At 56.7% G+C, this 25996-nt stretch overlaps 1 protein-coding gene across 2 annotated transcripts; it reads left to right on the forward strand.

The window, feature by feature from the left end:
* Nucleotides 1-1011: 1011 nt before the first annotated feature.
* Nucleotides 1012-21020, forward strand: ENDOV (endonuclease V). Of its 2 annotated transcripts, none has more exons than XM_075904093.2 (9): nucleotides 1012-1137; nucleotides 4739-4910; nucleotides 6368-6502; nucleotides 6998-7037; nucleotides 7939-8051; nucleotides 8358-8426; nucleotides 9183-9311; nucleotides 18721-18797; nucleotides 20678-21020. In XM_075904093.2, exons 1-9 carry the CDS (start codon nucleotides 1103-1105, stop codon nucleotides 20703-20705), a joined length of 798 nt encoding a protein of 265 aa, XP_075760208.1. In that variant the 5' UTR covers nucleotides 1012-1102; the 3' UTR covers nucleotides 20706-21020. The 2 variants fall into 2 exon arrangements, with proteins under 2 accessions (XP_075760208.1, XP_014427137.2); XM_014571651.4 differs by lacking the exon at nucleotides 1012-1137 and adding an exon at nucleotides 2211-2717.
* Nucleotides 21021-25996: the final 4976 nt, after the last annotated feature.

A 25996-nucleotide genomic window follows, 5' to 3' on the forward strand; every position in this document is an offset into this window, starting at 1 on the left:
ATGCAGATGTGCAAATTTGGATTGTTAATGGGTGCCTGCTGTATTCAATTCTAATGCCTTATTAGAAAGCAGGAGCAGGAAAGCTAGCCCTATGTTCTAACGAGGGTACCCTTGAGAAGTGGAGGGATCCCTACTGTTCATTTCCTCCTCTAGAGTGGGGAGAGGTGAGGAGTTAGAGCCTTTCACTGATACAAAATGTGCATCTACATTAAGGATGTAAAAGGTTAATCACTGGGACTGGCAACAGGCAGGTTTCATTGTGGGCTCTGCAGTATTAAGAGTACTTACGCTTTATACCACAGGGTCCGTAGCACATGTTAACGGCTGTGATTAAGTGGTTTCTGGGTTCCATTTTTAAATCAATTTTTACTGCCCCAAATTGCATGCACGGCCACAAAAGCGAGCAGGGGATCTTTGCAACCATGCTTGGTATCTGAATCTCTATTTGCCACAACGGAGCTGCAGCTAGCCCTGGATGTGCAGGGCTGTAGGGTAGTGCCCAGCCGGGAGGGTGAGTGCAGGGGGAAGCTCAGGGCAGCAGGTCTTGCCCCCCCCTTTGCGTAGGTGAGTTCTCAAAGCCGGGGGGGGGGGGGTGTGATGGGGGTCGTGAGTCAGCACCCCCCCTCCCACCCACCCACTTTGCCTCTAGCATTTCCAACGGGGGTAGAATATCAGAGTAACTGGGGGGGGGGCTCGCTGCGTGAAAGGGCCCCCCAGGCCTCGTCACGGCCGTGCCCCAGAGCGCATGGGCAAGGCTGGGGGGGCAGGGAGTCCAGGGGGGCGGGCTGAGGGGAGGGGCCGGGGGGGTGTATCCCGGGCTGAGGGGAGGGGCCGGGGGAGGGAGGGACCGGGGGGGGGGTGTATCCCGGGCTGAGGGGAGGGGCCGGGGGAGGGAGGGCCGGGGGGGGGTGTATCCCGGGCTGAGGGGAGGGAGGGGCCGGGGGGGGGGGGGCGAGGGGAGGGGCCGGGCTGGGAGGGGAGGGGCCGGGGGAGGGGAGGGACGGGGGGGGGTGTATCCCGGGCTGAGGGGAGGGGAGGGGCCGGGCCCGGAAGAGGACGGGGGCCGTTCCCCTCACAGGCTGCGCGGGGGCGGGGCGGCGCCATGGCGGAGGCGGAGACGCTGAGCCGTTGGGAGCGGTAACGGCAGCGGCTAGCCAGTGCCGCGGCGCATGCTGGGCGGGGTAGGGCGGCGGGAGCTGTGCGCGCATGCGTCGGGCTGCGGGGCTCTGAGGGGCGGGGCTCTGAGGGGGAACCTCCCCCCCTCCCCCAGAGCAGCCCCTCCCCCGTCATCGTCCCATGGGCCTACGCAGGGCCGCCAGCCTTCTGATGGGAAACCGCAAGCCCAGGCCCCGCCCCTCCCTCACGCCCCGCCCCTTCTATCTGTTGTCGTCCCCCAGTTGCTCGCTCTCAGCCACCTCCCTCCCCTCCCTCCCCATTTGCATCGTGCTGGACTGGGGGGGGTCTGGGCTCCCCTGGGGAGGGGCTGAGAGATTCAGACTGCCTCGGGAGTGGGGGGAGGGGTGGGAGGCAGCTCCAGGATGGTGGGAGGGGTGGGAGGCGGCTCCAGGATGGGGGGAGGTGTGGAAGGGGGCTCTAGGGTGGGGGGGAGGGAGTGTGGGAGGGTGGCTCTAGGGTGGGGGGGAGGGGTGGGAGGAGGCTCTGGGCGGGGGCAAAGGGCCAGGTTGTGAGAGGGGGGCACCTCAGGTAGCTCCCAGAAGCAACCGGCATGTGCCTGCAGCCCCAGGGTCCGCTGCCCTCCCCCGCAGGCACCGCCCCCACTGCTCCCATGGGCCGTGGTTCCCAGCCAATGGGATCTGTGGAGCTGCCACTCATGGGGAAGGGGGGTGTAGGGAGCCTCTCTGGCTGCCCCTATGTCCAGAGCAGGGGTGGGCAATAATTTTTGACCGGGGGCTACTTCAGAAATTTTTGAAGTGGCCCTGAGCCACCTCAGAAGGGGCAGGGCCTCAGGCAGAAGGGGTCGGACCTGGACACATCTGGGCTTTCCCACCCACAGACCCTGATTGGCTTGGGGATGGGGAGTGTGCAGAGTCCTTGCTGCCAGAGGGAACTGTCAGCCCTTCCGAACAGCTGGCAGTTCCCTCTAGGTACCCATGACTCCTGCAGTGGGAGGAGACTTCTCGTGCTGCCCCCTCGTATCCCCCCCGGGCCAATCAGGGCTTGGGGGCCGGGGGGGGGGGGTGCACGGAGTCTCCTCCCATCCTGCCAGGAGCTGTGGTGCTTCTAAGCACCATGTACTCCCAGCAGGATGGGAGGAGATTTTGCACACTTCCCCTCGCTTCCTGGCCCTGATTGGCCTGGGGACAGAGGGGGGTGGGCAGGGCATCCGCGGGCCAGACCAATTGGCTTGGTGGGCTGGATTTGGCCCACGGAGGCTCTTTTGCCCACCTGTGGCCTAGAGGCAGAGAGCCTGTCTGAATCCTGCTGCACCACCAACTGGACTTTTAGTGGCCCAGTCAGTGTGGTTGACTGGAACACCAAGGTCCCTTTTTGACGGGGGCTCTGGTCGAAAACTGGACACCTGGCAACCCTAAACTCCATTGGGCTAGGGGCATGGGTTAGTGGCAAAGCCTGGCCCCTGCAGGCCATGCCTGGCTGTGTCCCCTGATGTCGTCCAAAGGTGGGTCCCTGGTTCTAAGAGCTGCCCACACCTGGTGGCAGCAGTGGGAACTGTCGCCACATCTCTCCCTCCCAGAAAGGTGATTACTGTTTGTCCCCATGGCTCTTGGACATGGCGTATTCTGCTTCCTGGTACTTTTTGGGACTCTTCCCTGTGCTATCTGTTATCAAGGGTGTTGGAAGAGAGAGAATGGCTCTGTCCCAGTCTCTCCTCTTTACCACAGGCAGTGCAGTCACTCGTCTGGGCTCAGATGGGTCTTCATGCCCCCACACTGAGACTCTCCCTTCAGGTCTGTAGTCACTGAGCCTGGTTAGCATTTTCCTTAGTATTGAAGTGAGGGAATTCCTAGGCCTCACCTGGTAGGTTTCTGCAGAGATCTGAAGGCAGCCAGCTTGTCACCTTCAATTGTTTCATCCCTCCCCATCCATGCAAAGAAAAGCACCTGTTCTGACACGTTCCACCCAAGATCTCCAAGGCTTTGCGCTCCGCTCTCATGAACCCTGCTCTGAAACATTTTTATCATCTCCAGTTTGCAGCTGCGAAAACCAAAGGATGCAGGTTTGCCGCAGTCACTTAGAAGCAAATTGCTTCAGCTACCCCAGACTAACACGGCTACATCTCTACCACTATTTTAGAAGCAAATCTGAGCCTAGAACCCAGGAGTCCTGATGTTCTGCTTCAGTAACTAGACAACACTGCCCCAAGAAAATAGGGTTGCCAGGTGTCCGGTGTTAACCCAGACAGTCCAATATTTTCGCCTCCTGTCCAGTAAAAAAAAAATCAGAAAATACCGGACACCTAAAATGTCTGGTATTTTCTGATTTTTTTCCTGGCCAGGAGGCGAAAATACCCGACGCCTGGCAACCCTAGTGCTCGGGACCGGGCCTAGCCCCCGGCCTCCCCCACTACCCTCACCCCCCCAAATCCCGACACCCCCAGACCATGCCCCTGGACCCCATGCTTACCTGGTTCCGCTGGGAAGCTAAGTTCTGGCTTGAACAAGAACACAAAATGGCTGTGGGCAAAAAGCCTAAAGACCAAGGGAAAGCAACTTCCCTGGGTCTTAGTGCTCAACCTCTCCCCAGCCTATCCCTATTCTCAGTCTGCACTCACTCAACAACTTTGGTCTCCCCCCCTTTTTTTTTCTCAACAGAATTTTTTCCTCTGTGGTTTTGTGTGTGTGTGTGTGTGGGGGCGGGGGGTTGGTATTTTTGGTTCAACCATCTGGCAACCCTACAAGAAATCATAGAATCATAGAATAATAGGACTGGAAGGGACCTCGAGAGGTCATCGAGTCCAGCCCCCCGCCCTCAAGGCAGGATCAAGCTCCGTCTACACCATCCCTGACAGATGTCTATCTAACCTGTTCTTAAATATCTCCAGAGAGGGAGATTCCACCACCTCCCTTGGCAATTTATTCCAATATTTGACCACCCTGACAGTTAGGAATTTTTTCCTAATGTCCAATCTAAACCTCCCCTGCTGCACTTTAAGCCCATTACTCCTTGTCCTGTCCTCAGAAACCAAGAGGAACAAATTTTCGCCTTCCTCCTTGTGACACCCTTTTAGATATTTGAAAACCGCTATCATGTCCCCCCTTAATCTTCTTTTTTCCAAACTAAACAAGCCCAGTTCATGAAGCCTGGCTTCATAGGTCATGTTCTCTAGACCTTTAATCATTCTTGTCGCTCTTCTCTGTACCCTTTCCAATTTCTCCACATCTTTCTTGAAATGTGGCGCCCAGAACTGGACACAGTACTCCAGCTGAGGCCTAACTAGTGCAGAGTAGAGTGGCAGAATGACTTCACGAGTTTTGCTTACAACACACCTGTTGATACAACCTAGAATCATAACACACCTGTTGATACAACCTAGAATCATAACACACCTGTTGATACAACCTAGAATCATATGTGTTGTCCAGGTCCCAACCCCACACGTCTTTCCAAAAACAGCTGTTTTCTTGGATGGAAACCTGCTGAAATAATCGAATAACACGTTTGCCCAGTCTTGTCTTCATCCTCTGTTGTTTCGTTGGTTTGTGCATGGAGCTGGGACTAAAAAGACGCTATTTTTTTGCCTGTGGTACTCATTCCCCAGGGAGCAGGCCCAGCTAAAGGCGAGCGTGATTGAAGAGGACACCGAGGAGTGGCAGAAGGATTTGGCCTTTGCAGGACTGGAGAGAGTGGGAGGAGTAGACCTGTCTTATGGCAAAGAAAATGACACAATTGCTTGTGCTTCCCTGGTGGTTCTCAGCTACCCAGATCTGGAGGTAATGGCCCTTGAGTTTCTCATGGGGGGATACCTGTAATGCAAAGGCGTTGCAGAAAACCAGCCTACCCCAAAGGGCATCATGGACTGTATCTCAGCATCACAAGGCTCCTGCCAAGCATCTGACCCACGAGTTCACCAAGAAAAGACATTCGGCAGAGAGCAGGAGTGAGGAGGAGAGAGAACAGGGGTGATGGTCTCTGGGATTGCTTAGCAAAAATGAATTTGGAAATACACAGTTTGGTCACTTTCTGCAGGGAGAAGCTCAGAGTCCAGGAGTTAACAGAGAACATCTAAGGGTCTGGGAATAGAGATGTAGCCGTGTTAGTCTGGTCTTGCTGAGACAAAAGACAAGGCTATGCAGCACTTTAGAGACTAACACGACGGTTTATTAGGTGATGAGCCCACGAAAGTTCATCACCTAATAAACCATCTTGTTAGTCTCTAAAGTGCTGCATAGTCCTGTCTTTTGTTTCAGTAAGAGTCTGGGGAGGTGGTTCCAGTGTGTGGCAGTTGTTCAGGAGTAGGTCAGATATGGTGGTAAGAAATAGCTTGTAAACTGGCTTTGAAGATTTTGACACAATTAGGTAAATGTGGAAATCCTCAGTTTCACCCTCTGCCCAGAAACAAACAGCAGAAAGGCCTTTGTTATTCAATATTTACCAGGCGAGCAAGTTAAAACAATGGAGCATTCCTAGACAGATGGTGCCTTCTTTGTCACATCCCTCTGGTAATCAATAAATACGAGATGTGATTTACAATGGCACTTCCAAATCTGTTGCGAATCCCCCATGCTCTACAGTCATTAAACTCTGAATTAATAAAGATTTGTCAGAGTTTATGTGCAGATTTCAACTCATGTAAAAAGTTGTCACTAACTAAAACCACTAAGAACCAATATGGAAATTAACAGTGGTACCCACTGGAAATCACAGAAAGTGAGAAGCAAATCCTGTCACAGTTCTTAGAGATGAAGGGCTCTCTGTAAGTTAATTCCCCTACTTGATCTAGTGTCCTAACAGGCTTTCTTCTGGAATCCACTTTACCAAATGCTGAGTGAGAAGCCCTTTGATCAGCCATTGATTGTAAGGACAGTGATCTCACATTGCTGCACACTTGAAAGGGGATGAAACATTCCTGGCCAGTGGCAGAATCCTTGCACTCAAGTCGGACAGGGCAGGCTAGGGTTTACCCGGTCATCTTCCATCTCCTGCCTGTTACATCTCTCCCTGCGACCCACCAACACTCAGCATTTGTGCTTAACTTTATGGGAGAGTCCCAGTAGGGCTAGGAGAGAGTAATAAAGAGAGAGAGAAAAAAGAAATACTCGAGAAGAAATATCTGAGCCGGTCGGGATTAAGCCAGCCACGGCCTGGGTTGAGTGGCGTGCCTGCTGCATTAAGCTGCCCCTTGCCGACATGAGTCTATGCTCTCGGCTCTCCCCTTGCCCTGTGCCAGGTGCTGTATGAGGATTGCCGGATGGTGACCGTGAGTGCCCCCTATGTGGCAGGATTCTTAGCTTTCCGAGAGGTTCCTTTCCTGGTGGAAGCTGCTCAGAGACTTCAGGAGCGAGAGCCTGGCCTCAGGCCTCAGGTGCAGCGTGTTCCTTTCTCATGGGGAGATGTCCCTGGGGTGCTAGAGGACCCTTCCCTAGAGGTTGCCCTGCCCAGCAGCTCTGCAGCAGGCAGGGCAGGGGGCACCTTAACACAGCCTTGTTGCTGCGTCTGCTTCACTGTCTCTGGAGGGGATGGGGAAACGGAGCCAGTGGCTGGCTGGACTTCACCTTGTCTGCGAGCAGCGACGGCAGGGCGCAGGGATGTCTCCCAGCCTTTCTTTAGCACTGCTGGAGTGCAGGGCGCTCGGCCAGCAAGAGAGACGATCCGCGCCCTGCTCCAGGGGTGGGCATGAAAAGGGGCACGGAAGATAGAGCGGGGCATGCGCGGGAGGGGAGGAGTGGTGTAGAGGGTCGCGATGGAGCCTTCCCCTTCCTCGCGGAACTGGCCTCACGTGACATGTCAGGGGCGCGTTGGCTCAACCGGAGCGTTCCACGGTGCTCGGTGCTAACCCGTCACCTGCCGGTTCTTCCAGGTGCTGCTCGTGGACGGGAATGGCAAGCTCCATCCCAGAGGTAGGAGAGAGCGCTGCCCCTCCCCCATGGGGACCCCCGGGCTCCAGGACAGAGCGCTGCCCCTCCCCCATGGGGACCCCCGGGCTCCAGGACAGAGCGCTGCCCCCCTCCCCGACGGGGACCCCCACGAAAGAGCAGGGATCCTCGGACCCCAGGAGAAAGCGCTACCCTGCCCCGACGGGGACCCCTGGGCTCCAGGACAGAGTGCTGCCCCTCCCCCACGGGGACCCCTGGGCTCCAGGAGAGAGCGCTGCCCCTCCCCCACGGGGACCCCTGGGCTCCAGGACAGAGCGCTGCCCCTCCCTGACGGGGACCCCCCGGCTCCAGGAGAGAGCGCTGCCCCTCCCCGACGGGGACCCCCCGGCTCCAGGAGAGAGCGCTACCCCTCCCCCACGGGGACCCCCGGGCTCCAGGAGAGAGCGCTGCCCCTCCCCAACGGGGACCCCCCGGCTCCAGGAGAGAGCGCTGCCCCTCCCCCACGGGGACCCCCGGGCTCCAGGAGAGAGCGCTACCCCTCCCCCACGGGGACCCCCGGGCTCCAGGAGAGCTCCTGCTTTTCCTTAGGGTCCAGAGCGCTAGACCAGTGAAGGAGACAGTAATACTCGCCATCTAGCAATAAGCTAATGTCTCTCCCTGGGGCACTGATTGGGTTCTGATGCCATCTGGAGTTTGAGGAACCTCCAGCTGTGGGGCTGACAAACTGCCCCACAGTGGAGCGCTGTCCCTGCAGCCCTGGTGCCCATGGGCCAGTGCCCCCCACTCTGCTCTTGGCTGTGGCACTGTTGCAGCCTTACAGTCGTACCCTGGGCTATCCCCTCTGACGAGGGTCACCACAACAGGGTGGAGCCCCCTCCTCTGTCCCCTTCCGTCTCCCTGGACCATCTCTTGCCTTGTTTGGCAGGGTTCGGTGTAGCCTGCCACCTGGGGGTGCTGACAGGCCTGCCCTGTATTGGTGTGGCCAAAAACCTCCTGCAGGTCCACGGCCTGGCCAAGGACGAGCTGCACAAGGAGCAGGTAAGGCCAGCACGAGAATCCCTCCCTCCTGTGCCAATGGGGCACATGGGGTAAGAGCCTGGCTGAGCGGGAACTCGCGACGCCCTCATGGCCTCTTCCACCCACTGGGGAGCCACATGCCGGCGGGTGAGGGCAGCTCCAGCGACTCCGTCCCAGTCGAGGGCTGGGGGAGCCACAGGCTGCTGTTAAGAAGGGCCAGAGCCAAGGGGGTGAGCGGTCAGGCTTGTTCAGGCCAAGAAGGGACGTTCTGGAGTAGGCTGTCCCAGGGCCTGGTGTCCGGAGCGCTAACCAGCCCCCTCGTTTTAGATCCGCGACCTGCAGATGGGCGGAGCCACGTTCCCTCTGACGGGCACCTCGGACAGAGTCCTGGGCATGGTAAGCCGGGGAGTCTGCTTCGTACGTTGGCCACGTGTTCCCCCGCCTGGTTGCATGGGGAGGGGACGGTAGTGTGACTCTCTCTCCAGCCCAGTGACGAAGCCAGGAGGGCAGGAGCGGAGCAGGGCAGAGCTAACGCTCACCTCCTGTCCCTTTCAGCCCATGCACTTGCAGAAAGGCTGGGGGTCCCCTCGCGGGGTGCATGGCCCATTGTCGTACGGGGCTGCATAGGGGACTTGTGGTAGCGCTCAGAAGGTGCACGCCCCCGTGTCCCCGCCAACATTTTAATTGCTAAATGGGGTGCCCCCACATCCCCTGCCTGTCCCTCTGGGTGGCCCTCTCTGCACCCCTCCTCCTGCAGGCACCCATCGCCTCTGCAGGACAGTGCGATGTGAGACGCCATGTCCTGGTGTAGCCACCCATGTTTCGCTCCATTGCAGGAGGAGGCTGCCTCCTTCCCCCGGGTGTCTATCGGTTCATTCCAGCTCCAGCTGAGCCAGACCCCCTGCCCTGAGCAGAGTGAAATATTGGGGGAGGAGAGCACAAGGAGTCTTAGGAGACAGCCCCTCCCTGTGATGTGCTGCTGTGATGTTCCCAAGCGGAGGGGAGCAATGAAGGCTGGGGCTCTTAAATGTATGACCCCCCCTCCACCCCGCTTTCCCGGGCATCCCAATGTGAGTGTGCAATTACTGCTGACTTGAGTTGGCTTTCAGCAAGCCCCACAGCTCTGCTCTGTCCGCTTCTCCCACCCTCCAGGCCCTGCGCAGCTACAACAAGAGCACGAAGCCCATCTATGTCTCTGTGGGCCACAGGATAAGCCTGGAGTCGGCAGTGCGCCTGGTCCAGTCCTGCTGTAGGTACCGGATCCCGGAGCCCATCCGACAGGTGCGAAGGCGGGGCAGCTAGGGGATGGGGATCCGAGCCTGTGTTGGGAGACAAGGCTATGTCTACACTGCAGGCTTCTTGCGCAAGAAGCATTTGTTGGAAGAGATCTTCCGTAAAAACTTGCGCAAGAGCATGCACACCCTGCAAACGCACATCAGAAAAGCGGTGTGCTTTTGCACAAGCGTGTCCAGACTGCATGGATGCTCTCTCGCAAGAAAGCGCTGATTGCCATGCACAGAATGGCCACCAGGGCACCGGTGCTTGTTTCGATAGGCTGGTTTTGTGCAAAAAAACCCTGCTGCCCGTCCACACACCCCTTTTTGTGCAATAACTCTTGTGCAAAACGGAGTTATTCCTGTAGAAAGAGGAATCCCTGTACCACAAAACCCCCTCTGTGCTGTCGATTCACTGTACGTTTTCTTGCGCAAAAACGCGCTTGAGGTGTGGACGCGCCACGAGTTTTTGCACAAAAACTCTGCAGTATAGACGTAGCCTTAGATAGTGAAGGGGGCTGTGAATTACAGAGCTGTGCTGGCATGTAGGATCAGCTGGGCTCTCTTCCCCCCGAACAGTGCCTGAGCATGCTGGGCCCTCCCCTCCAGCTACAGGCTACAGCCGATCCTGGCGGTTGTGATCTACCTGTCTTATTTCTAACACAAGGAACGAACTGCTCCTTCCCTGTTTCCTTATCCTCCCGACATGTCCCTGGCACGTGGGGCATGGAAGCACCCGCCGCTCTCTGCGCCGCTCTGCGCCGCTCTGGGGTTAATAATGCAGAGGCGCGAGAGGTGCAGCTTTCCCAGAATGTGGAGCCGAGCACAGTCCGCAGTGCTCGTCCTCTGGGCGATGGGGTGTGCCGCACTCCGCAGCACGCCGCAGGCTGCCAGGTCCAGAGACAGCCAGTAGGTGGCAGCACTTGCCCACGCGCCGTGCCTGTGTCTGCCTTCGATTTTCTGCTTAAGGTTCTAATGAAGTCACAGCGGGGCTGCAGAAATGAGCCTCAAGAAGTGTGAAGCCCACAGGGTTGCTACTCTGAGAAGAGTTTCCTTCCCCTGAGGATCACCTGGACATTGGCCATTCAGGCAGGCTGCCCTGCTCAGCATTTGGGGAGCAGACTTTCTTCGGGGTCCCTTTGTGACATTAGCCTGGGACGTCACACACCTCGGTCTTCGTCTCGGGTCTGCCAGCCCCCCAGACCGCCACGCCTGTCTGAGCAGTCTTGAGAAGGCTCCCGCGAAGGCCAGACATGGAGCGCTGCAGACTGAAGTTGTTCATTGACGTGGCAGTCGTTTCTGAACATTGAACACGTGACACTGTTTAGTTGTAGAGCAACCAGCAAAACTGCCCGTTGGCGTCTCCAGACCAGAGCTGATCGTGGAGTTTCTGGTCCCATGGCCCGCTTCCTGACAGACTGGAGCAGTCTTACAGGGGGTCTGTCCCATATCTTATTGCTAGCAATGGCCAGTACCCAATGCTTCAGTGGAAACAGTCTCTCATAGATGCATGTTAGGAGAGGGAGGAGAAAGCCTTCCCCAGTGGAAACATAGTGGTGTTTCTTTTGGGAGTCATCTTAGCCCGAGTGCCCTAATCCCCATTCCCCTCCTTCTTCTTTGACACTGGCCAGCTAGACTTCTCCAACTTCTTCTGCTCTACTCTGCGCTGGTTAGGCCTCAGTTGGAGTATTGTGTCCAGTTCTGGGCACCGCATTTCAAGAAGGATGTGGAGAAATTGGAGAGGGTCCAGAGAAGAGCAACAAGAATGATGAAAGGTCTAGAGAACATGGCCTATGAAGGAAGGCTGACAGAATTGTGTTGGTTTAGTTTAGATAAGAGAAGACTGAGAGGGGACATGATAGCAGTTTTCAGGTATCTAAAAGGGTGTCATAAGGAGGAGGGAGAAAACTTGTTCATCTTGGCCTCTGAGGATAGAACAAGAAGCAATGGGCTTAAACTGCAGCAAGGGAGGTTTAGGTTGGACATTAGGAAAAAGTTCCTAACTGTCAGGGTGGTGAAACACTGGAATAAATTGCCCAGGGAGGTTGTGGAATCCCCATCTCTGGAGATATTTAAGAGTAGGTTAGATAAATGTCTATCAGGGATGGACTAGACAGTATGTGGTCCTGCTATGAGGGCAGGGGGCTGGACTCGACCTCTCGAGGTCCTTTCCAGTCCTAGTATCCTATGATTCTATAACTGCTCCAGTTAACCTGCGGCAATAAAGGGACAAAATGCTGGTGACTCCTTCTGGGGCCAGAGCTCTCCAAGAATTCAAAAGATGGGAACCCAAGGAGGGAGGGAAATGATTCAGGCCAGGGATTCTTGGACATTCTCATAGCACGGCTCCTTTCTTAATGGAGAGAGTGTGTCGTCGACAATCGTATGGCCCTACCAGCTCGACTGACCCTGCCCTGCGTCACGCAGCCTCCCTGGGCTAATGACGACGATCGCCTACACTCACGAAAGAAGAACTTTAGTGACAAAGGAGGTGGCCTCGATGTGACTTAGGGGCTGGTGTTAAGGTAGCAGAGCCAGCACCAGGCACCAGCGAGGTCTCCACAGATGCCATAGCTGTTCCCCGGAGCAGAGGTTGGGGAACACTGGTTTGGGTGGTTGAAGGGCTACAGGGGGGAGGGGTGGGATAAAACTGAGCAAACACTGAATGTTGAGCAATCTCTTGGCTGAGTTTTAGCTGACCCGAGCACAGGGCGGTAGGGCTGAAAGCCGCACTCCTTGGCGTTAAAGCTGGTCTGAGTACAGCATGAGGCAATAGAATGTAGGGGTCATTCCTGCCCGGAGGACTTGTAGTCTTTTCTCCATGCGGTGACCCTGCAGGGCGTCGAGATGTGAAAGGGGAATGTCTTACAGCAGGTTTTGCCTGGGTAGTGCCTTGTGGTCGCAGCTTTTCCGATGCCCAAGGGGAAGTTTCAGGGTTGTTAGCCCTTGAAGCTTTTCTTGACTCCGAAAGTTCTGGTAACTTCAAACAAGTGCAGCTCCCAGCTGCGCTCAGCTCTTCTAGTCCCTCTTCCACAGGCCCATCTTACCTGGAGCACATCAGCTGTCAACATGCCACCTTGCTGGAGGCACAGCTGGCCCCACCGTGCCCTGGTGCACCTGTGCCTAAGTTGTGCAAAGTGGGTGCTAGACATCATCTTGGCCACGGACCCGGCGGTCGCGTTTGCATGTGGAACAAGACGTGGCTTTGCTCCGTGGGGCCGTGTGTCTCAGCTACAGGGAGAGCAGTGAACTTTCGGAGGAAGCAGAGGGAAATTCATTATCTGCTAAAATAAATATTTACGTCCTGCTTGGACCTCATTCCATGAGTAAATAGCAGGCTGAGGCAGGAGCACTGTGTGTGCAGAGGATGCGCTCTCCGGCAGGCTCATGAATATTTGAAGTTCCTCTGTGGAAGTTTCATCCCAGCTGGAGAGATCTCTCAGGTGCAACCCAAACCAAAGAACCCGGTGGGCATAAACCAGCCTCCCACTGCTACAAGCCAAACACTCAACTGGCAGCGACTGGTGGCGTGACACTAAATCCGCCTGCGCTGACCCCATGTCCCCGCCAAGAGATGCCACGACCTGTCTGGGTGCAAGAACTCCAAGCCTCCTCGGACTCCACGCTACACGTGCGTGGGGGGTGGAGTGGAGCCTCTTAGCAAATGAGCTCCCAGCCTTTGACTCTGCGGGATGGAACAGGACCCGCAAAGGGATAGATTCTGTTACCTCTTGCAGGCAGGTGGGTTTACGGCCGCGGTGTCCTCACGGGTCTCTGGCCCCGTCGATGATGAGAACCAAAAGGCTGCTTGCGTGTGTGCTCAGTGACCACAGCAGACCCAGAGAGGGCCCCCAAACCAGATAAGGATCAAAAGCGCCCAGCCAGGTTTATTGTTAAGCGAAGTACAGTCAGAGCTGTCAGTAGACTCTACTGAACCACTGCGCATATGGACCTGTAACCAGGGCTCGCCACACCGCAGTGAGCCCCGCTCGCCAGCCGCGCTGTCTGGCGATCTGCGCATGTGCAGATTGCCTGAACCCGGCTCTTCCGGGTTGTAATCTACTCGCCACGGGCATGTAGATTGCATTATGTGTTGAGCCCTGCCTGTAATGGACTGACTCAGTCAGTGGGAAACTCCCACTGCCCCATGGCCATCCAAAGCCTGTCCCCCCAAGACATCACCTTATATACAGGTACAACCAATCACACCTCACTGCTGACTATCGGGTTGCCACTCTCTGACATTGTCAGGTTACCACCCTCTGACGCTACATCACCCTCTGACGCTACATAGATACCACCCATCACCCTGTGCCTCGTGGTTCGATTAGATCATCTCTACCCATCATGCTGTCATTCTAGACCCTTTCCTGAACCTGAGCCTGTATCCGAGAGGGGTGGGTACCAAGGCCTTTTTAATGAGCTGCTGGTACCATGTGATTTGCACTTATGACCGGTACCAGTTATTGTTCTGCAGTGGATGCCTAGCACCAATTAGTGTTTTGCGCTCTCAGCCCTGTTCGTGCCAAGTTTTGTGGGTGGGGGCCTGCCTCTTGCTCACCGCTTAGCTTTGCTTTATGTTACCCATGTGTTGTCCATTGTTAGCTAGGCCTCAGACCGGGCCTGTGCTACATTGGCTTATGTTTTAGGCCTTCATCTTACTACACCTCTCAACTTTCTGCTTTGCTGCACATCAGACTCCTATTCACTCTCTGACCCTTTGTGTTCCCGCTGGCAGCTCACCCAGCAGGTTCCTGCTGGCTCAGGGAGCTGCCAGCCGGGCAATCTGCGGGGGTAACCCTAGGAGTGGCAGAAAGGCCATTCTGAATTGTTGCGTCTGGACATTGCACTTTTAAGCCATTGCACCTGCGCTCCTAAACTCTGCCCTGCCTGTTACAAGTTCCTGCTATCCAATAGCGACTGAGGGCCAGGACTCCCTGAAACCTGCGCCAATTTCACCTCCACCACCTTGCTGTGCTCACAAGTGCCACTGCCAGTCATTCACAAAATAGACAACGGAGAAATTCCAGACCCCTAATGCCAGCACTAGTCCCCTCCAAAAATAGAAGGGATTATTACGGCACAATGATCCATCTTATTGATTAGCCTCTTGGTTAATAAGCTGGGTTAAGCTGTCTCTCAGCACAGTATTAGGAGTGAGGGCTGGCAGGTAACTTGATGCCTAATCAAGCATTAGCAGTGTTATTAGGCAAACTTGCTGGGGGGGGGGGGTGTTCATCTTACAGAAGAACAGTGAGCGAATCTGGCTTTTGCTCACTTGGGCTCCCAGCAGGCGCTCAGTCGAACAGTCTGTTGCCCTTGTTATGAAATTCATCACGTAATGTCTTATCCTGAAGAGTGATCAGAGTTATTTGTCAGCTGAGTTATGAAACTGTCCAATTCTGAAAAGGGGAAAAATTCCTCCAAACAAACGGCTGCTTATGTAACCGTATCTCATTGTCTGGCATGTGGAGCTGCTGAGAGGCTCTTAAGCAGCAAAGATGTAGCGGGAGGGCGGGGGGTGGTGTGAAGCAAGCTAGTGGGGAATTTGGTGTGGGAATGTTCACAAATAGCACAAGCATGTGAGTTACAGCCAGGCCAGCCATGGGGAGTTTCATTAGTCCACTTTGCTGCGGCTGGCCGTATACGTTTATCCAGTTCCCTTCAGCTGGAAGGCTCCCAAACTGCTGTAGAGGAGGGGGGGGGGTATCTTGAAGCCACCTCTGGAGTGGAGCACAGCCGCTGTTCTGAACTGCCGCCCTGCAGTGGGGGGTTAAGGGAGGAGGTAAAGAAGAGCTTCCCCCAGTGAAACCCTGGGGAGAATTGAGCCCAGCTCTCCCACCCTTGCACTTGCCAAGGTGGCCGTGACCTTTTAATGACCACAAAGGGGTCTGTCTCCGTGGAAGGATGACCCCTTGCACCACACCAAGCCCCGGTGCTGATGCAGCAGCAGCACATGCTGTAGCTCTCGGCTTTCTTTGGAGGCCTCCATCCCAGCCCTGAGGGGCCCCGCGTAGCCGAGGAGAGTAGACAAAGGTGTGTTTTCCCCGGTGGGTCGCGGGCCTGAGAATGCGCTGCACTCTGGGAGAGGAGGCTGCCGGACAGATTTTGATTCCCCCGGGATTGATTGTTAAGGATTTCACATGCCACTGGGAGAAACCTTGGTTCGTGGCCACTTCTAGGCACCCTCCGATGGCTTCATGGCCAAGTCTGTAGCGCTGGGCTCTTCCCCTTGCCATGTTTAATGCCTGATTTCAATAACAGTCGTTGGCCTGTGGTCTGATTCTGGAGCCGTGTTTCCTGTGAGCTGGGCACTTGGGCAGCTGCTCAGGAGAGATACAAATGCCGCCCTGCTGATTAGCAGAGCGCCCACAGCTAGGTGCATGGAACAAAATTTATTCCACACGTGGATGGAAAAGACTAGAGGGGACATTGCTTTGGAGCTTTCCCTGTGGGAGCACAGGAAGGGACTGTGTCTGGGAACCCTCAAGCAGAGAATAAAGGTATCTAGCCTGTTTGGTGAAGAGGGCGGCTATTCACAGGTAGCGAAGGGACAGCTGGTCGTCTCAGTGCTCTGAGCAGAGCGGTGCAGGCCGGGGGGCTGCATCCATTAAAGCAGGACCAATGAGAATACAAGCAGGGGGCTGGCGTTCTGATCTCCATCCCCTCGCAGCGCCCACCGTGTCCTCGTGTGCCTGAGACGTTTCCATGAGAAAAACCCTGAAGCTAGTCGCTGCCCCTGCTCGCACAGTCTCAGGTGGGCACCGAGAGGCATTTCTCCACTGGGGGGGAAGCGGGAGATTTGCAAGAGCCCCCCCCCCCCCCCCCCCCCAACCCAGCCCAAAGCGTAAATTGAAAAGCCAAGCAGCAATGCTCCCCAGTCCGGGAACGCCTTCCCCCGCCAGCGTGGCCCTGCCTTGTGCTGGGCTGAGGGGCTGCCCCAGCGGCAAGCTGACGTGACTGGCTCGGGGGCGGGCTGGTGCATGACCCGGCCCAGAGCCGGGGAGGGAGACTCATTCCCAGAGCCAGCCTAGCGCTCAGCTGGGACAGGCATCCTGCAGGTCAGCAGTTCAAATCCTGCCCCGGGCAAGTCAGTCCCTGCTGTTCGCTGGCCTGTGAGCAGTGGGGGTCTCAGCCCATTTCCTATGGGGCAGGCGTCTATCGCCTCTATCACTGCTAGCGCCGGGGGTCCTTGTCTCACTCTCAGCCGTGGGGCCAAAGCTGAGCCGGCCGCGGACACCAAATGCCCCTCTTGCCCCTGGCTGGGGCTCGCTCCGGCTGAGGTTGCCGGAAGGGAAGTGTCAGTAAAGTTTGCCCGGCTGCTTTAGCCCCCTGTGTCTGGCTAGGGAGGCTGGGGTGGCCACCTCAGCCTGGGCTGGGGGAGTGGGGGGATGGGGCATTACTTGACGGCTGTGCCCTGACGCTTCTGCCATCCCCCAGCGCTGCCGCCCCTTCGAGATGCGTCTCCCAGCGGCGGTCGGGAACGCTTCCCGCCTGGCTGGCTTGCACAGCCGCATCCTCACGCTGGGAGCAGCAGGCGGGGAGGAGCTCTGGCACTTTCAGGGTCCGGCGTCTCTACACAGCGAATGCCCCACCCAGGGGTATCCCTGACCCAGCAGCACTTGCTGTCGCTTCAGGGGGAAGCAATTAAATGCTCGAGCACTTCCACCCCCGCCGGCCCGTTTCCATCCCCAGGCGGGCCCGGCGAGCCGTGCTGGCAGGGCCCACTTACTACAGGGCCTTTGTGCTGCTGGTCAGGGGGCTGCAGCGAGGCGTCCCGCAGCTTCCTGCGGGCAGAGGGACACTTGTCCTTCCAGCCTTCCTTCCCTGGGCCCAATGGCTGTAGCAAGGGCTGTAGCTGTGCCTTGCTGGCTTCCCTGGTGGTAACTGCAGAAATGGGGGACGGGCTTTAGGAAATCTCCTTTCTGCTTCCAACATGAGCTGCCTGGGCCGCGAGCCTCCTCGCCACCCTTCGGGGTCTTTGTCTTCTCAGCCCGGGGCAGAGGGACTGAATGGAGCAGGATAAAGTCAGGGAGGCAGGTGGGGCCCTCCTTGCTTGGCAGCCCTACCCGGAGCTGCTGGGCTGAGCCGTCACCCCCCTCACTTGCAGAGAAGATGCACGTTGCAGACGATACTAAACTGTTCGAGGGAGTTAAGACCAAAGCAGACTGTGAAGAGCTTCAAAAAGATCTCCCCAAGCTAAGTGATTGGGCAACAAAATGGCAAAGGAAATTGAATGTGGATAAATGTAAAGTAAAGCACATTGGGAAAAATAACCCCAACTATACATACAATATGATGGGGGCTAATTTAGCTACAACTAATCAGGAAAGAGATCTTGGAGTCATCGTGGATAGTTCTCTGAAGACGTCCATGCAGTGCACAGCGGCAGCCAAAAAAGCAAACAGGATCTTAGGAGTCATTAAAAAAGGGATAGAGAATAAGACGGAGAATATCTTATTGCCCTTATATAAATCCATGATATGCCCACATCTGGAATACTGCATACAGATGTGGTCTCCTCATCTCAAAAAAGATATACTGGCATTAGAAAAGGTTCAGAGAAGGGCAACTAAAATGATGAGGGGTTTGGAACGGGGCCCTATGAGGAGAAATTAAAGAGACTGGGACTTTTCAGCTTGGAAAAGAGGAGACTAAGGGGGATTTGATAAAGGTCTATAAAATCATGAGTGGTGTGGAGAAAGTGAATAAGAAAAAGTTATTTACTTGTTCCCATAATATCAGAACTAGGGCCACCAAATGAATCTAATGGGCAGCAGGTTTAAAACAAATAAAAGAAAGTTCTTCTTCACACAGTGCACAGTCAACCTGTGGAACTCCTTGCCTGAGGAGGTTGTGAAGGCCAGGACTATAACAGGGTTTAAAAGAGAACTAGATAAATTCATGGAGGTTAAGTCCATTAATGGCTATTAGCAGGGCTTGACAAGCGGCGGCGAGCCCTGCTCGCCAGCCACACGGTCTGGCACACTGCGCATGCGCTGAGCACGCTGTGGTGCCGTGCCGGGCTAAACTCTACTCTTAATTGTTGAGCCCTGGCTATTAGCCAGTACGGGTAAGGAATGGTGTTCCTGGCCTCTGTTTGTCAGAGGGTGGAGACGGATGGCAGGAGCGAGGTCGCTTGATCATTCCCTGTTCTGTTCCCTCCCTCTGGGGCACCTGGTGCTGGCCACTGTGGGCAGACAGGATACTGGGCTGGACGGACCTTTGGTCTGACCCAGTCTGGCCGTTCTGATGTTGCACTAAGGCTGGGAATGGCTAGTGACCAGGCCCTGCAGAGTGATTCCTCTTCCTGGCCTGTGCAGCTGCCTGGCCGATCTTTCATGCTTGGAGGGCGCTGGGCGGTCTGACCAATCAAGTCTTGCACCTTCTCTAAGCCATCTCCTCCCCAACTGCAGGCTGACATGCGATCCAGAGAGTACATCCGGAAGCACCTGTCCGCCCCGCTGGGGAGCACGGCTCCGGGGCCAGCGAGGTAGGTGTGTGGCGGCCTACGCACCCGCACGTCCCAGGGATGTGCTCATGTAATGCTCTTGGGTAATTGCATTAAAGGGACAGGCGGGGTAACAAGGTGGGATAAAGGGACAGCAGGGCACATGCTGCCCCCGCAGAGCGGGAGATTTCTGAAAGGTGCCGTCTGTGCTGCACCATGTGTCCCTCCGAAGGGGCAGCGTCCCAGGCTGGATGGACCACCCGGCTACGGAAGGTCACGGGGATTTTGCCCGTTTCCGGTGTGCATGCTAAAGTGCCAACGCCCCCGTGTGTGACGCGAGGGCAGACAAAAATACCCTGCAAGGAGCTGGCCTCTGGGTCCTAATGAGTAAGGCTTCATGAACTGGGCTTGTTTAGTTTGGAAAAAAGAGATTAAGGGGGGACATGATAGCGGTTTTCAAATATCTAAAAGGGTGTCACAAGGAGGAAGGAGAAAATTTGTTCCTCTTGGTTTCTGAGGACAGGACAAGGAGTAATGGGCTTAAAGTGCAGCAGGGGAGGTTTAGATTGGACATTAGGAAAAAATTCCTAACTGTCAGGGTGGTCAAATATTGGAATAAATTGCCAAGGGAGGTGGTGGAATCTCCCTCTCTGGAGATATTTAAGAACAGGTTAGATAGACATCTGTCAGGGATGGTGTAGACGGAGCTTGGTCCTGCCTTGAGGGCGGAGGGCTGGACTCGATGACCTCTCGAGGTCCCTTCCAGTCCTATTATTCTATGATTCTATGATTCTATGATTTAAATCTAGGGGCAACATTTTCAGCACCGGTCCTGGCAGCTCACAGCTGGATTCCCTGGTCACCTGCGCAAATAGGTTTAGCCTGGTTGGGCAAATTGCTCCTAGGTCTCTTAGGCAGATCTGTCCTCATGGGGATCATAACGGACCAGAAATGAGCTGGGTCTGATGTGGATAATGGAGAATGTGACAGTCTGGCACTGCTGATCGGCAGGCAGGAGGTTATGGGCAGAAGTCCCAGGTGCACCACAGTCTGTGCCTCTCCCCCGTTCCTAGCACCTCCATATAGCTCTGCACTCCACCGTGGCAGCCCTCCCTGCTAATCCGAGCCTGAGATCGTCCCCACGCACCTTGGCTAATGCCTCTCAGTCCCAACTTGCAGCACCTTCCTGCTGGGCCAGTTCTGGGCAGATGGTGACAGTGTTATCCAACGATGTCAGGTGTTGGATGCATGTGCTAAGCTGAGACACCAACTCATTGCATGAGATATCGTGCCGGTGTCTGCAGACACACTCCTGTATCTCCAGAGCCAGCTCCTGCAGGGGCAGGGAGTTACCTACATCTGTCAGGCTTTTTGGACCCCTGGATCAAGTCTACATTACACGAGAAAGTCAACCTAAGATATCCAACTCAACACACCTTAAGTCGAATTTCTGCAGCATTCCCACTGTGGGAGGTTGATGGGGAAAACTCTCCCATTGACTCCCCTTACTCCTTGCGACCCCGTGGAATACTGGGGTCGACGGGGGTGGCATCAGCGGTCGATTAAGTGGGTCCTTACTAGACCTGCAAAATCAAACCCTGGAAGATCAAAAAAGAGCTAGATAAATTCCTGGAGGTTAGGTCCATCAATGGCTCTTAGCCAGGCTGGGTAGGAATGGTGTCTCTAGTCTCTGTCAGAGGCTGGGAATGGGCGACAGGGGAGTGATCACTTGATGATTCTCTGTTCTGTTCCCTCCCTCCGGGGCATTGGGCATTGGTCACTGTCGGCAGACAGGACACTGGGCTAGATGGGCCTTTGGGCCGACCCAGTCTGGCCGTTCCTATGTTCTTAAGACCAATCTCCGGAGCTTCGATCTCGGGATACGTGTAGACCTAGTCTTAGTGACCTTGTCCTTGTTCCAGGCAGGAAGAGGCGGAGCCTAAGCATTAATCTGGCACCAGGAGGACACTGCCCGGCACCAGTATGAACTGGAACCTTCAACCCTCCTCTTGGATCAGAGCTCTGAGCCCTCTGGCTTGACACGGCACCATGGCCGACCGTCCATGCCAGGAACTCGGGGCACATCATGGGGCGAAAAGCCAGGAGGACCGGAGATAAACCAAGAGACTGGCTCCCCCATGGCTCTGCTCAGGGGGGCCGGAGCCCCAGCTCTGATGCTTGGCACGTTCTAGAGACTATTTTATATGTCCGATTTTCAAAGCACATGTGGCAAAAATACATTCTGGCCAGCAGCCGTGCACTGAACCCCAGCGCTTGGGAGTCCTGGGGGGAAGCCTGTGAGAATTCAGTTTGGGGGGGTTATTAACAAGCAATGGGTTAAAAGTGGAGTGAAGCTCCCGGCTTGGCCCTGGCCTCTTGCCGTCCCTTGGTGACAGTCTCATGGGCTCCTACTGCCCATCCTCCTTTCACCCTTTCCTCCCCCTCCTCCCGCCTGTGCGACTGCTGTCACTTCACACGTCTCAGGGGAACAGAAGCCCAATAACTAGCTGCTGCTAGGCTGACAGACGGGCAGAGGACTCTGTGTTTTGGGTGGGCGTGTAACTCACAAGGCAGGTGCGGGAGCCAACAATCTGCTGCATGGTTTGGAGGAGGGGAGCTGCTAGGCTCTGAGGCTTGAATTCGAATCCTCAGGAAGCACCCAGTCCCCCTGAGATGCAGGGCAAAGAGTCCAGGTCTCCATGGAAGCTGCCCTGCCTGTTGTCGGTCCCCAAACATGGGTGGTCTTGTGCAGGAAATCGTTCCTCTGCGTAAATGGTGCAGCAGGTTCCTCAGTCCCCATCCACACTGCACGGCATGTTGATTCCCATTGGTCCAGTGACCTTCCCCCCTGGGGCTGCCAACCCTTCACAAAGAAATGAACCCAGGTGACTGGCCTGGCCGGGCGGGGGGTCCCAGAGCCTGAATGGATGTGGGTGTTGGTGTCCGGTTGCTGGGCCAGCCGCCCGCTGGCTCACCGGCTTGGACAGCCACCAAGCCGCCTGAGAACCTTTGCATTAGCCCCACCAAAGAGCAAACGGCGCTGACGGCCGCCAGCCTCGTCCGCTCTGCCGAGTGGGAGCCTCTCCCTTCAGGGCTGGGTCTGGGGTTGCATTTGGCTGTCTGGTGGGCTCTGCAAAGCCCCATGTTTGGGCACCGCTGGGATTCATACCTGCCGCCAAAGGCAGGAAGAGCCTCAGCTTGCTCAGCCCAGAGGGGTTGGCAGTAACAGTTCTTTGTTGCCTGGTTCTGCCGCTACGCCAGCGAGCTGCAGCCCCGTTGCCGGCCTCCGCCTCGCACCTGAGCCCCAGGGCGATGCATGAACCGGGGAAGCCTGCTGGCTGGCAGCCTGACTTGCACAGAATCATAGACCCAAAGAACTGGAAGGCACCAGGGATAAAAGGTCATCAAGGCCAGGGGCCTCCCGGCAGGACCATCCCCGACAGGCGTCTGTCCAACCGGCTCTGAACAATCTCCAGTGCTGGGAATTCCACACCCTCCCTGGGCAATTTACTCCAGTGTTTAACCACCCGGACAGGCAGGAAGTTTTTCCTAATGTCCAACCTCAACCTCCCTTGCTGCAAGATAAGCCCGTTGCCTCGTGTCCTGTCCTCGGGAGTTAAGGGAATCATTTTTCTTCCTCCTCCTTGTAAGAACCTTTTATGGACTTGAAAAGAGGGATGTAAAACCCCGTTTACTTAAGTTTAACTAGAGAGGTCAGTGGGGGGAGCTGTTCCCGCCTGCTGGGCTGGGGCGCCCCTCCCAACACAGCAGGGCTGGAGCGGCCCCCGCACCATGGGCAGAGGCTGCTCCAGCCGAGTGCTTCCAACCCGTTCTGGGCTGGGATTCAGCAGCTGCCCATAGGGCTTGAAGTGGCGGGGGAAGAGGGCTGTGCCTGTCCCCAACACTGTTGCTTCTGGCCTGTGCATGGCTGACGGGCTGGAATTAGCCTTCCCCACAACCCCCCCACTGCCACTTCCGCCCCCCTCCTCACCCCATGTGAGGCTATGAACTCCCAGCCCACGAGCTCGCACGGGTAACTGCTCCCAGGTAACAATTAACCATTCCCTAGTAAGCATCTCCTATTAGGGGTGGTGCTTACTGGTTAACCAGTTACCTAGTCACACCTCTACTTGGAAAGCTGCTCTTGCCTCCCCTCGCAGTCTTCTCTTCTCCAGACTAAACAAACCCAGGTATTCCAATGCTCCCTCATCAGCCTTGTTTTCTAGACCTTCCATCATTTTTGCTGCTCTTCTCCGGCTCCAGTTTCTCCACCTCCTTCCAGACAGGGGCGCAGGGCTCGATCCGGGTGGTGTGCTCCGAGGCCGTTGGACTCCACCAAACCGCCGGGCAGGGATGGCCTGCCGCTCCGTTTCATTTCCTTGGGAAGGGTTGGCCTGTGCTACTGGCCGTTGGGAAGCAGCCTTCGGTCTGGAGGGGAGGGGCACTTTGCACCTACTAGGCATTCCCTTGAGCTGTAGGAGACCCCCAGTCCTGGCCCCCTGCCATGTTCCTGGCATGCAAAGCTATCTTCAGCCCCGTGTGTGGCTGCAGCCAAAGGAAGGAAGGGAGCGTTCCCTAGTGGTGATGCTGAAGGGGCTGGAAGAGTCAGAACTGTTGCTCTAGGCTTGGCCTTTGTGAACTGCTCCCCTGCTCCATTTCTTTGTCCTTCTCTCATCATCCTGGGGCTGCTCTTGGCTGAGTTTTAATAGAGAACAAGCCGGCCGCTTCTCTATGTGCGCAGCCCCCCGCTCCCTCCAGTAGGGCCTTGGCTTATGGAGCCTGTTAGCACTGCCACCTTGGACAGTAATGCGCAAGCAAACTCGTTTGTGCTCCCAGGGAGCCTGGGCCCTCCTACTAGGGTGAACTTTGTGGCCAGCGGTGTGGCGGGGAGAAAACGGGGACACCCGCACCCAGTCGGTCACACGCTGCTGCCTACCACCCTGCCGCACCAAACCAGTGCCCGCAACGGTGTAACACGTAGCCAGCCCCCAGCTGCCTGTTTGTCAAGCCGCTGGAGCACCCGGCTGAGGGCGCCTGCCAAGCCCTTGATTCTGTGGAAGTTGGTTACGTGGGAGGACGAGCCCAGGAGGCAGAGCAAGGCTGGGCCCCTTTGATCACCGTGACGTGTGTGGGATCAGAGGGAGCAGCCACCAGAGGAGGAAAGAGGCGGCTTTTGATTTCGTGTCTGACCCCATCGCAAGGGGAGGGGCCGGGAAAAGGACACACCAAGCAGCGCAGGCTGTGCGCACCCTCCCGAGCAGTGCCGTGTCAGACGTGCTGCTTTCTCCAGTTCTGTTCTTCCCCCTGCAGGCTGGGTGCCAGCTCCGAGACCAGGCCAGGCCCTGGCCAGCACCTCCCGAAAGCCCTGGGCCACGGCTCCATGCCAGCTTGAGAAGCCAACAAAACAGCTGAACAAACACTCCAGCCCTCCCTTCCCCCACTGCCGCCTTCTTGCTTCTCGTCCATGGGGGGACGGGGGCGGGGCGGGGCGGGGAGGGGGCTGCAGCTCACCCACGGGAACAAGGGAGGATTATTGCGAGTGGAATTAGTATCAGTCGAGTTCACTCTGTGCAACAGCAAGATCAGCCTGGCGTAACTAGCGACTGCCGGCTGTGCACAGCTGGGGGCATGCCAGGGCGGCCGGAGGGGGAGCTCACCCCATAGTCTCGGTCCATCCTGGTCCTCCCCCACCCACCCAGCTTCCTCCCTGGATGCCCACCCCTGTGAAATCAGTGCGCCTCTCCCGAAGGTGCATCTGACCGCTGGAAGGACAGTCTGCCATGCAGCCTGGGAAGGAGCTGGTCGGTTTCCTCCCTCTGCCATGGCTGGGCTGGCGATGGGACGGACTGGAGCAAGGCGGGGCACTGCCCAGACCTCCCCCTGTGCACTGGGCTGGCAGTTCTAACGCAGGAAGGAACCGGCGCTGGACACCCCCTGAAGTCTGGTGATTGAGCAGAGGGGGAGCAAGGAGGCGGTTTCTGGGGTCCCCTCCTGGCAATTCCCATGGAGCTGCAATGTGCTGCCTGTGCACCGGATCCAGGGGTGGCCCGTCCATAGAGGCGAACTAGGCGGCCGCCAAGTGAAATGGGGCGCCAAATGGAGGCGCAATATCGTTGAGGGGTTTGGAGGTGGGGGTGCCGATTGGATGGTTCGCCTACGGCGCCAGTTGCTGGCAGCTAGTCTAGGGCCGCCCCTGACCAGCTCCCCGTGGATGCCGCTGGGGGGGCATTTCAGCCCCAGCGAGATGCTTGCCGTAGCCGTTCTCGCTTTCGGCTGGCAAGCTGCCCGTGCGCAAAGCCGGTCCCCTTGCAGAGCCACGTGGCTGGCGAGTCCTGGCTGCAGAGCCCCATGTGCCGTGGGCCACTTTCTCCCCTCGCCTGCCACGAAGTCCTGGGTGGGGCTGGCGGGGCTGCTTCCCTGCAGAGGAGGCCCCTCCCCCTCCCGGTGTGGAGCCGTGGCGCTCAGGCTGGCGAGCTGCGTTCCCCGGGGCAGTTCCGGCCACACGATCCCACACACACACCTGGGAGTCGGAGCGCGCCCGGTTCAGGCGGGCCACTGAAGTGCGGTCACCTGCTCACAAGATTCACTGGCTTCTGACCGGCAGCCAGGCCCTAACCGAGTCACTGAGGGGGCGTCTCAGACGTGTCTAACGGGTCTAGGACAGCACAGCCCGTTCCAGGTCAAAGGGGGGTGGGCTCCTAAATCCCCTGGGCAGGATACGACTGGTGTGTGCTTGGCCCTTGTTTGCCAGTTGCCATGGGCCAGCCCCACCTGCAAGATGAGCTTTTCATCACTCAAGAACCTCTGTGTGCGCATCTTCCCAGCTCTGCTTTATCCAGGCCTGTCATTGTCAGTTAATCTCCATGGTGATTAATCTGCTCGCTTGGACCAGCCATGCAGGAGGCAGAGAACTCCAGGGGAGACTCCACCAGACACTTGGGGTGACCCAGGTGCACTGGGTGGGGTGAAGGGGGAACCTGGAAATAGCCCCTGTAGGTTAGTTGCGTGGCCGCCAACCCTGCACTGGTAACCTCTTGTCATATGGTGGAACCCCAGTTCCCCCCAGCCGGGCAAAGGAGCTGAGTGTCTGAGTGCTGCAGCCCAGAAGGTATGGTAGTTAGGGGCCTCCCAGCAGCTGCAATGCAAGCCCCCATGGGTTGGAGAAACGGGGAGCCAGCAAGGAGAGAGTACATATTCTTGCAGGCACTGGGAAGGGCTCCAGCCTCAGGGACCAGAACAGG

Source organism: Pelodiscus sinensis, chromosome 20 (genome assembly GCF_052426305.1).
Source record: "Pelodiscus sinensis isolate ZL-2025 chromosome 20, ASM5242630v1, whole genome shotgun sequence".
In the NCBI taxonomy this organism is placed as follows: Eukaryota; Metazoa; Chordata; order Testudines; family Trionychidae; genus Pelodiscus; species Pelodiscus sinensis.